This window comes from Suricata suricatta, chromosome X (genome assembly GCF_006229205.1).
Source record: "Suricata suricatta isolate VVHF042 chromosome X, meerkat_22Aug2017_6uvM2_HiC, whole genome shotgun sequence".
NCBI classification, from domain to species: Eukaryota; Metazoa; Chordata; class Mammalia; order Carnivora; family Herpestidae; genus Suricata; species Suricata suricatta.
The window spans coordinates 25224456-25236659 of record NC_043717.1 but is presented as its reverse complement, the minus strand read 5'-3'; the positions used below and the strand labels follow the sequence as shown (position 1 = coordinate 25236659).

At 42.1% G+C, this 12204-nt stretch overlaps 1 protein-coding gene across 9 annotated transcripts in view; it reads left to right on the top strand.

Moving 5' to 3' along the window:
* The window catches only part of DMD (dystrophin), a 1657593-nt gene that overhangs the window by 1444814 nt on the left and 200575 nt on the right, over window positions 1–12204 (top strand). For all 9 annotated transcript variants that reach the window (XM_029929473.1, XM_029929472.1, XM_029929470.1 and 6 more), the window contains one exon: window positions 6550–6610. In XM_029929473.1, the coding sequence (XP_029785333.1) occupies window positions 6550–6610 (61 nt within the window). The remainder of the gene's footprint in view (window positions 1–6549; window positions 6611–12204) is intronic.

Genomic DNA, 12204 nt, shown 5'->3' with positions numbered 1-12204 from the left:
AGGAAATCCAGAGACAAGCTGGAATAGTGACCCAGATGTCTCCTCTCTTACTACTCAGTCATTCTTAGTGCATATGTTGTGTAGCATGTGCTGTCAGGGCCCTGCCCCTATGCCCTCTGGAATTCACTATGACCAGGCACACCACACCTAGGCTTCCAACTACACACACCTCTGACTGTGCCTTCAAGGCTGTCCCTGTCCATAGGAGCTTGTTCACCAAATACAGGAGGCAGGCCAGAGAGTTAATGAACACCCTGCCCCACACTCCACGACTAGCCCTCACTCAATAGTAAATAAATACTCCAGTTCCTTCACCGCTCACCTAGAGGTGGGCAGAGAGGGACAACTCTGGAGTGTCCGCTGTGCTGAAGTCCTCTCCTCCAGTTGGCCTCGAGTCCTCAAAGCAGTGCTGCATTCTTTATCAGTTTTTCTCCCTTCCCTGCCTTACTCCTGGATCCTGTACCAGAGCTTCCTTGAACAATAGCTCAGACTACTTCAACTCAGCCTTGTCTTTGTGTTTGCTTCTGGGGCATTGCAGCCAATGTGGCTTCCATTCTCCTGGTTACTACCGCTCTGGCCATTGTCCTATCTCTCTCCTCTTTCTCTTCTCTCTCTCCCTCTCCCCTCCTCTCTCTTCCTCCTTTCCCTTTCCTTCTCTTGCTTCCTCTTTTTCCCTCTCCCACTCTATTCCAGTAATGGGTCTCTCTCCTTGTCACTCAGAGATTGGGATGCTAATAGCTCCTTGTTCTTGTTAATATTATCCCTTGTGATTTCCCTCCACCCGACACAGACCTTTGTGACCAGCCATTTTACTAAACTCTACTCAACTTAACTGATAGGAATGTGCCATCTGATTGTGACCAGAACCCTGAATGGTACACTTTTGTTATAATATATGTTCTTCTAAAACTTGATCTCATTTCAATAATGGTGACCTAAAGGCATGGGACCTGTTAGGACCTCTTTCTCCACCCCTCCCATCCTACTCCACCCCTGCCTGTAATACGTAGTATGGGGTGAGCACATAATGTGTGTTCAATAGATAGCAGTTGATTGATTTTAATGCTGGAATATTAGATGTGTTCGTTGGAAAATATCCTCAGAGATTAAATGCAAAGTAGCAGGAACTGTGTCTGTTTACTGGATTAGTGCCAGCCTTTGCCAGGTGCCTAGAACATAGTAGGTGCTCTGTAAAGCTGGACTGAATAATGAGTATTGCTTTGTTTTTTTTGGAACTGGGCCTCTGTTTTTGCCTTTTGGATGAAAATAAGTCTCAGAGCACCTGGGTAGTTCAGTTGGTTACGCATCTGAGTCTTGATTTCAGCTGAGGTCATGATCTCATGGTTCGCAGGAGCCAGCCCCACATCAGGCTCTGTGCTGGCAGCAGAATAGGACTGATGGTGGAGATTACAGATAGTTAGGATGCTGACTGGAGGAAGACTTTGACCAGAATAAAAGGCAGCTTGTTGTAATCATCACTAAAACTATGGGAAATTCCAAAGAAGGCTTCTGGGATCTGGTGACGGTGAAGCTGTTCCAGCAGCCCCTGGAAAGTCATTTGGTGGAAATCATGTGGAGGGTAAATTTAGAGATCAGAGTGTAAAGAACTTAGACTAGAGGACATTATATTCTTTGGTAGGATGAATGCATTTACTCACTTGTTGGGCAAATATTTATAGACTACCTGTTATATACCACAGATGATAAAGCACAAAAAGGGTGCCTGGGTGGCTCAGTTGGTTAAATGTCTGACTCGATCTCAGCTCGGGTCTTGGTCCCAGGGTTGTGAGTCCAAGACCCCATGTTGGGCTCTGTGCTGGGCATGAAGCCTACTGGTAATAATAATAATAATAATAGTGATAATAAATAAAGCACAAAGACTAGACAGGCTTGGTCATGATCCTGGATTCGCCCTTTACTAGATCCATGACTTGAGTTAGTTTACTTACATTTTCTGAGCCTCCTTTCTTCATGTGTAATAATGGAATAGCACGGCCTCGTTGGGTGTTCGGGAAGATGACATTAGGGAACGTGCAGGGTGGAGCTCACAGTAGATTCGCCGCCTGTTTGTTTTCTTCATTTCCTGAATCATCTGACTTGAGTACCAAACCAAAACTAGGATCTACTACTTATGGTCGTGGACCTTAGACACACTGTTCCATGTGATCTTAACTGTTTGGTCATTTGCAAAATGAAAATAGTGATCCCTCATGGGCCATGATGACGGACATACCTCAGGTCACGTTGCAAGCACATGAGACGTTTTCCTCCCCCCTCCCCCCACCCCAGCCACTCCTTCTAGATCACACCTTTTCACTGGGAGCAGTATTGCCCCAAAAGGGACAAAAGTTGGTTCCTAGGGAATGAAAAATCATGTCCTTTTTATGTAAAGCCCAGATACACACATCACATCAGCAGACATGGAGTATACCCGTGGCATCAAAGTTGCATCACGGACAGGGGGAGCAAGATGAGGACAAAAATATCTAGATCAGATACTTAGCAGGGCGCCATGGGGGCATCTGGAGAAAAAGCTGGAGAAACATTGTTCTAGGGTAGATCTCCTTGATAGACCGTGCCCATCCAAGCATTACCAGAGCAGAACAGGTACACTTGTGGGAAGCCAAGTGCCTGTGACTAGTGATCTGCCTTTATGTTTTTTCTTAACCCCATAGGTGAGGTCTCTATTTAGTCTCCAATGCAGGCTATATTATTTATTTTTAGAATCTGCCCCCACTTTTCTTCTGACCTAACTATGTTCTCTATCAGGCACCAAATCCACAAAACATAAGAATAGTAGACGAATGAATGTATTTGGGTCTGAATTCCAGAGAGTGCTCTTTTGGCACAGTTTAAATAATGTCAGTATTCTTTTTAATTTTCTGGTTAGGCCCCTGTGCCGATTAAAATATGGCTTAACACCGGGGTGCATCACTTCGCACATTCTGTTCATCATGCATTTTTAAAAAATGGTTGAAATAAGAACTTCACCTCCATAGCGTAGTGTCTGTGGTTCTGTGATTTTCAAAACCACCTTGGGCACAATATTGAATCCTGACACCTCAAGGGAAGAAAAGCATTTGAAGGTAGAAGTGCTACCCTTCTGGCTCTTAATAATATATTGCATCTGTAACGCAAGGGGAAATTCAGAGATTGGCTTTGGAGTAAAGAAACTCACATGTAGTTTGCTATTTAAATTCAGGAGACAGTACCCTGTGGTTCTGGTGCCGTGTGATAATGGATGATTTTTTCACTCAAGAATCTGAATCACAAAGCTGCATTGGATTTACACATAGTGGTTAGAGGAACATCTGTATAAGAAAATACCAGAGGACAGCACAGTGTCGTATAAAAACTATTTGCCTATAAATCTGCTTTTAATGGGCTACTAAAAATGGACACATGAGGCATAAGACATGTTCGTGTCTATTACGGAGGCCAGTTTTGTGTATGGTGACAAGCGTCCGCTGGCACACGGAGATAAGAAACAGCTGTCCTTGGTGTCAGCACTCCTGCAAGAAATGAAATGATAATTTAGGGACACACATATAAGAGTTTCCATATATTTGATCCCCTTTCGAATATACACAGTACCGGAATCCTGTGGCGGCCCCTCTGCCGACAGTCTTTCCACAGTCCCTTGAGAAGGAGCCCTGAATCTAATCACATAGAACCTTGGCTGGACTGTGTTATTTCCAAAGCAAGTCGTTTCAGTGTGTTGGTCTGTGGCGGTGATGGGGCAGGGAAGGAATGGGGGAAAGCTATTGTTATTTCCCCCTTTCTTTGCATCAAGGACATGTTTTGTAGTAGATTTTAGGGTTTCAAATCATGACTGCAAAGCAGTTGCTACGTGCATTTGTAAACTGTGAGTCAAAGGGGGGGAAAACATCTTTCAGCACAAAAAACTCACTGAACTTGACCATTGGATTTATTTGATAGCTACACATAAAGACCAAAGGCTTTTCTTATTTTAAAAAGTAAATCATGAGAGTCTGTTGAATGCTGAGCACAAACTGAGGGCTGATGGGGGAGGGGCGAGGGGAAGGGGGGGTGATGGTCATGGAGAGGGGCACTTGTGGGGAAGAGCACTGGATGTTGTATGGAAACCAACTTGGTAATAAGCTATATTAAAAAAAACTAAAACAGTAACAGTTTTTATATACATTTTCATATATGTAAATATTCATGCTCTGTATGAAAGATTGACAGTTGAGGACTACAGTGATAAACGCTTCAAGTTTCATGTTGATCTGGAACTTAGAATTCTTTGGGAATATTCTTTTTATGTCTTTCGCCTGTTTAGTTTTAAGCGTGTCCTGAGTACTCCTCTGGCATTTTATTGTTGTTGTTGTTTTTTCCTTTTAATGCTAATAATGTAAAGTCAACTCTAGATATTCATTGTAGGGCCAGCCATTAGCTCCACTGGGCATCACTGCTTTCCTGTCTCAGACTAGATTCTCTGCTTGAAGTTTGCTCCATGCGGGCAGAGCCCCTGTGAGCCACCCAGGCTGCCAGTAAACCTCCCCAAGCACACTTGTCTCTGAGAGATACCTAGGTATGTTACACGAGATCCACACGGACTCTTCTGCTATCGGAGGACATCCACAGCACCCTCCCAGTCAGAAGTAAGTTTTGGACTGTTACATAAAGAACTGGAAAGGAACAATGACAGAAATGGTCAGATCCAGCCCATCGACACCTTTAAGGAAAGAAGAGCCCTTGTTTCTCGGTTCAAGCATTCATAGGCTTGGCAGTGCCAAGCTGGACCAGACGCTCTCTGAAAATCTCTTCTTTCCTCTGCAGTCGGAGGGTTGTAACAGGGGGGTATGCTGAGCAGGCAGGAGCTAGGATTCCTGGCTCTCTACTCCCTTTCCTCCTAGAGAGAGAGCTTGGGTTTTTAGGTTTCCATAACATCAGACTCTCCCCAGGTAGGTCAGGGAGTCCAGCCTAAGTTCTTAAATCAGATCTTACTTACTTTATCACCTTATCAGGCGAGAGAACTGTATCCTAGCGAAGAAAAACAAACAAAAGGAGCGTAGGACAGATAATGAGAAAGGCAGAAGGGGTAAGAATAGAAAAAGAACAACAGCATGAGATTGGATGCGAGGGACTCCTTCAAAGCAGTGGATAAATGTCTTTTCTCCCCCATATTAAAAACCTGTCCACCAGAATGAAAAGGCTTAATTAGCAGCTAAATACAAATCCACGCCCTGTATCTTTTAAAAGACGTATCACCAAGGTACCAAGCAGAATGTCTGGTTGAAGGTTGGGTGATTCAGTCCCTCTATTACTCTATATAAAACAAAGAATCTGTAGTTTCATTACCCTTAAATTGCCTGGCAGAGGGTGAAGTTAACTTTTATTAGGAGCTGTTCTTTCATATTATACAGTGTAGTCAAGGATATATTAGCTTTGACGTTTTCTTACATCTCAATGTACTGTGGCGTGAATTTACTGTGAGGCTAATTTAGAAGGAAGCTTTTCAGAGGAGGAAATAATGGTCAGCCTCAGCTATGCTGCAAATTATAAGCAGGATGAAAATTCAGGGAAAAATGGACATCCACAGACAATTGCTAGATGCTAATAAGCATGCGTCTTATATTTGTAGTCCTGATGATATTCTTTCTCTTTTAAAACTCCAGTTTTGTAAAAACTCTATTCCGGGGGAAGATTTTAGTGTTGAGGAAATGGTATAGTTTATCCTAACATGATTATTTTGTCTTAAAGAAACATCCGTCAGATCAAACGCTATGTAAAAGGTGTTTTCAGAGCTTAGTCCCCTTGAGAAAGGAAACCCCCGCCCCCATGACAATTTAAGCATTTAAAATACAATTTAAAGATGATTGATTAGACTAATACACAATAAGGTCGTTAAAAAACAGATTTCCAGTATGTGAAATTTAATTTCACCTATAGGATTCATCATTCACCCAGAAGTTTTATTGCACTCTGGTATCAGGTGCCATTCTCTGACTTTGGGTTGTTCTTTTCAATATGGGCATGCTGGTCGGCTGATATTTTGTGGCACCAATTAAACATATTATTGGTCAATGAAATTGGATTCTGTTTAAACCAATCAGAGATGAAAACACGCATATGAGAATGATAAGTGTAGTCTTTTAGCTTCAAGAACTTGACATGTAACTATATCATGCAGGGATGTTTTAGCTGCTAAACTAATAAAACCCAGTCAATCAAGTAGTAAATGATATTGAGAAGCAGCAACAGGAAGTACTGTAAGAAAAGCACCCAATGGAGACACATAAGAGAAAATCCGTCAGTCGAGTCATTCAGTTTCTTATCTGTTTTATAGGTTTAGCACTGGAACGAGGTGTTTTTTTTTCCTTTGCATTTATCTTTGTGCCTGAATGAGTTCAATTTCACTTAGATTAGGACAGAAACTTCAGAACAGCAGGTTAATCCGTCCTGTCTTCATGGGCACTGAGCAAACAGACCAATATCAGTGTAAAATTGTAATTCTGGAGATTAATGTTGTCTTTCCTGTTTGTGGTGAACTTAACCTCCTTGCCTTTTTTTTTTTTCTTTCAGCTTCGGTCCAGGGTCCCTGGGAGAGAGCTATCTCGCCAAACAAAGTGCCCTACTACATCAAGTAAGTTGGAAGCAGCGCATTCCTAAGGGAGCATTTATTGTGGTTAATCTGCATATTCACAAATGAATTTATTTCTATAATGTGACTGATGTTAATCTGGCTTACAATACCTACTTCTCCATTCTCCAAGGAAGCTTGGAAAGTCAACTCATGCTAAAATTGCCACTGCGCATGTGCTGCTGCAATAGAGAGCTGCCTTCGGGAGAAATCCATTTAATGCCGTCTGTTTGTTGTATTTTGTGACTGGAAATAGTGTGGATTTTCCACAGTAGCTCAAAAAGCTGCAAATAATATTATGGATAGTGAGAGTGAATATTTATAAGGACAGAGTCATTTATTTAGGGGTATTCCCACATATCTTTTTCAGCAGAGATGGATGATTTCTGGAGCTGTATGTACACAAAGTGTTTTAGGTGAATAAATACTTCCTGTGCCCAAAAGGCAGTCAGCAGCAGGCCCGGATTGGTGGAGCTGAGGTGTTCATTCTTGATACATCGCACTCAGCGTTTTTCACGTCACAACAACAGAGTGATACTGTTATCTGGGGCCATTTGTGTCCATCAGAGGAGCACAGGGGCTTAGAAGCACCTTCTGCAGGATGCTGTGGGAAATACAAATTCCGATACATTGGGTCAACATGCAGTGGGGAGGAGTGAGGACAGTGAGTCATTATGATACCTTCACAGTTTTTCATTGATTGCGCGATAGAGTTCAATTTAACTTTGAAGCTGCTGTTTCAATAATTTAATTTAATCGGCTTCATGAAAGAATCCTCAATACCAGCTCAAGGCTTTGAACCTGCTTCTGCCAAGAGTCTGACTAAAAATACTCCATGTTTTCCCATTGTTTCGGCCTGCCATCTTTTATCGGGTCGGTCTCTGTTCTTCCCCTTCCCATCAAGTCTTCATAATTGAGTTCTAAAGCAATCACAGCAACCCTAGATCTTCATGGCCACCATTCTTCAGAAATTAGATCGCCTGCCTCAATTTTGTTAACTCAGAAGAATGGAGGTGAGGGAATTCTTTGGGCCATTCAGGGAGTGACACATCCTTTAAGAAAGCTTTGTCTTATTAAATTTTCCCAGACAAAGTGTCTCTTGCCTTTAAAAAGTCTCCTTCAATTTGCTTTTTATTTTTCTTCTTTTTAAGCTGCATTACTTTTATTCTGTGTAATTATTAATTCAGTCCCCCTACATATTTTAAATACCTATATTAAATTGCATGGTTCGTTGATGATAAATTGACTTAGACATGCACTGTATGGCTTTACATCCACTGTATATTTTGAGGAATCATTTTATTCAACCTCTGCCCAGTCATCGCCATTGTCTTGGTCATCACAGATTCTCATGTCTAAAATGTTTGGGACCTGCTACTTCTTCATCCGGTTTATAAAGCTCTCACTTTATCTGATTCCTTTATGAGAAACAGAGAGAGAGAGTCTTTACTGGATAAAGAGTCCTCTTTTGTAGCCTGGATTGGAGGACCACCTGAGAACCCAAACCCTCTGCAAGCGATTATTCTCCAGATTATTACTGTTTGCGGCTTATCAAGTATGTCACAGGGATTCCTAAGATCCCCCCACCCACTCTCCTTTCCCGCAATAATTATCTTCTCCCTGATGTTACCTCCTCTACAAAAGTTCCCAGTACATTGCTGTGTGGCAGGGAAAATGAATTCAGGCCAAAACTTAAAAGGAGACAAATTCCCCCTCCTTGTCCAGTGCTCCTTCACTGACAGGAAGATCATGGGAGCCGTGCTGGTATTGGCATAGGTCTGGGAACAAGGAAACTTGAGGTCCAGTCCCGGCTCTCCCATTGAGTTGATTGTGTGGCCTTGGGCATGTCACTTGCCCTATAGAAACCTTAGAAGTTGGACTAGGTGATATCTAAGGTTCTTTGTAGCTCTAAGAATCAATGAGTGTGACTCACTTAACGGTCTTGTCTGAATAAATTCAAAACGGGAATATGGACCTTAAACCTTCTGAAGTGATCGGTTTCTAGGAATGAGGAATTATTTAACTTCTCAAAAATACCTCTGAAACTTCATGGAGAACACTATCTCTAAAAATTAAAATCTACTGGGACACCTGGGATGCTCAGTCGTTAAGTGTCTGACTCTTGATCATGGTGCGTGGAATAGAACCCAGCATTGGGCTTTGGGCTGACATCACAGAGCCTGCTTAGGATCCTTCGTCTTCCTCTCTCTGCCCCTCCCCTGCTCGCTTGCTCTTTCTCTCTTTCTCTCTTTCTCAAAATAAATAAATATTTTTTAAAAGAATTATAATCTATTGGAAATTAGAGATTATATAATTTCTCAACTATATCTCTAAAATGTTAAGCTAATGAAGGGAGAACACATGTTCAGAAAATATACATTGTCAACAAGCTGATTATTAACGTCATTTGCAATTTATTATTATACATTACTGTTGTCTAAAATTTCTTTTTATAGCAAACTACTTTGACATACAAGGTTCGGTGGTCTTGACGCACTGGCAAACGCCATTCGTAATTTGCGATGCCTTATTTATCCACAAGTAACAATCCTTATACGTTTATAATGACATTACTTCATCCAGCCCCCACCCCATTGCTCCTCTTTGTTATATTGTTTGTCTAGACTTGCATTCAAGACTTTTAGCTGCCCTTTTCTAGGCACAAAGCCAGGTGTCTCCTCTGGATCTGTTTTTCATACTTCATCCTTTTCCCTTTGCCATGCTGGGGGAAACTGATCACCTAAATAACCAGAGGCTTCTGTGCTGATAACATAATTCCAGTTAGGTGTTGAGTTGTGCACGCATGATTGAGGTTGTAAGTCATTACCACCATCTTCTGCTCTTGACTGCAAATCAGATGGCATTTATGCCTGCATCCTGACACCAGCTTTTCACATGATGCTAAGAATCTTGATTTTGAGACTTCACACTACATGTTTGTCTAGTTTATTAGTCCATGGCATTCATCATTGTTACAGTTTTCATATTCGCTCTCCCTGGGGGCTCTCTTACCCTGCCAGCATCTCTTTCAGGTTATTTGATTACAGCTTTCATTGCCACTGAAAAGATAATCACCAACAATGTTCAACCTGTTACAACTGCCTTTTCCACTCTCTGCCATTTTGTACTTTCTTGGCCTACTGTCAGACTCATGAAAATTTCAATATAATAGCCTTTAACCAGCTGCTGCATTCTGTCAGGATTTCTTTCACCTTTTTATGTTGCATACTCCCATATGGGGAAACCGCACGGAGCCAAGAGCTAGGACTCTCTGGCTTTCCTAATGAGTTAGAAAATTATTCTTCTGTGTCCTGGACTGTCAGAAGAACTTAGGAGCCCCAAACTTGTGTGCAGTACGCTCCTGCAAAGATGACATAATATGAGCATAAGAACTAGCACACTGGGGCCGACCCACAGGGCAGCGAGCCCAGAACTCAATGGCCGTTTGTCGGTTAACCTCGTTATTTTCATTTTAAAAAATTAGGATGCATCTTGACCATGTCTTACTAATGCCTCATCAACCAGTTGGCATTGGGTTTATCCAGTGGTTTCTTAAACTTTTTTCACTGTCCCCTTCAGCCTTGTCTTCAGTAGGTTCAGTTGCATAAATCAGTTGGCTGATTTCTACTTAAAGAAATAAAAGTGTATTTCAGTTTCTCTTCAGTCTGCATTTTTTAACCTCAAGGGTTGGCCCCAGTGAAGTGCTGTGGAATTCACTGGATACAAAGATATTTACCCAAAGTAGACTTCTTTTAATGTTTATCTATTTGTTTTGAGAGAGAGCAAGAGCATGTACGCATGCACACCTCTGAGCAGGGGAGGGGCAGAGACAGAGAGGGAGAGAGAGAATCCCAAGCGGCATCTGCACTGCTAGTGCAAAACCTGATGCAGGGCTCAATCCTATGACCCTGGGATCACGACCTGAGCTGAACTCTTAAAATTCATGCTCAACCAACTGAGCCACCTAGGCATTTTCCCAAAGTAGCCTTTAATCTCACATCCTCTTACAACCCCTTTTCATTTTCATCTTCCCAGTCGGAGAAATTCTAATCCTTTTTTAGGTTCTTAGTCTGTCCTTGAATGAAAGGCAAGTGTTCTCCTTGATCATCTTAGTTGATTTTCCCTGGATCTTTTCCAGCTCTGTTACATCTTTCTTGCGATGTCATGACCGGAATGGCCCAAATATTGGTTATTAAATTTGTTAGCATTGTCTGTAATCTCTACTCACTCATGAAGGAAGTAAATGCTGTTTGCTTTCTCCCATTGGTGCAGAAATGGAGAAACCAATTGAGGTCATAGCCTGTTCTACCTATATTAGTTCTGGCTGAAGGTTGGTTTGCTACTACTTTTCTGTAATACCAGCTGAAATGTTTGACCTTATATTTCTGCCAGCTGGCCCTTAGGAAGGATTTGGTTTTTAGACAAGCTGGTCCCTTCCTCTTTTAAAGGCACCGCAGTTGCTAAATACTGGGAGGCATTCACTAATGAAACTCCGTAGTAAACCTGCTGACTCAATCACCAGTAAGGCCTTTCATCAGGTTCCCTTTCTAAATATCTCTGAAGCACTTCACAGAAGAGCGAAAAATGGGGTTCTGAGAAACATGCAAACTGATGGGCTCTTTTTTACATACAACGGTTAAGAGCAATTCATGTCCACAGGAGTGTCTCTCTTTTCGTGCTGGTTATTTTGGATGTTGCATACATTGCTGTAGATGTTGTCTAATGACTTTGATCTCCTCTTCTCTCCACTCTCAATCCCAGGCATGTTTTCGTACTTACCTATTGCATGTGAGTTGCTCACAGCTTTCCGGTGATTCCTGCTTAACAGAACACAATATAAAACCTCCTTGACTGAAGCCAACTGTCATTCTAGTCAACATTTCTTATTACTCTTGCTGTGGCTGCTGCCATAATTGCCAGTTGACGTTCTGAGTCTTCTGTCTTCTCTGGCTACCATTCCTCTGGCTCTACGAGTACCCATATTTGACTCTGCAGGGAATTGTGGCTGTCTCCCTAGACTTAGCTTTCGGTGTTTCTGTCTTCTTGTATCCTGTTGGTCTAGTCTCAATTAAACTGATGGATCTTCCTCTCATTTTAAGTGCCCCCGCTCCCTAACTCCAGTAGCTTCTGAGCTTTGACGCCATCTTCCTCTGTACCATATTGCCTCAATTACCACTTTCTGGGCAATTTTTCAGATTCCAAATCCCTCCCATATTTAAAGCATATCTCGCCTGTGTTCTTGCTCCAGCTCCCTATTATTTGTGCCAGGAGTTGCTCTGATTCAAGTTTGGGTGAGTTTATTTGTTTCTTTGAGTTACTGATTGCTATTTCAGTACCTGTATTTATATAGAGCAGAAGGAGCAGTTAGCTATGTCTAAAATGTGCTAAGTATCTGTGTTGGCTGGTTTGCAGCGGATACATTTTCTGCAAAAGAGATAGGCCGTGATCATAATGAACACCGGATTATGATATCCAACTGTGAGAAATCAGCCCACTGACCCAATCAAAGGAGGGATGTGGAGACTAGGAGCACGGGGAAGTGAGGCTTTAACCAACGTTCTCGCAAGATGGGTGTCTGATGGGCAGGTACAGCAGAC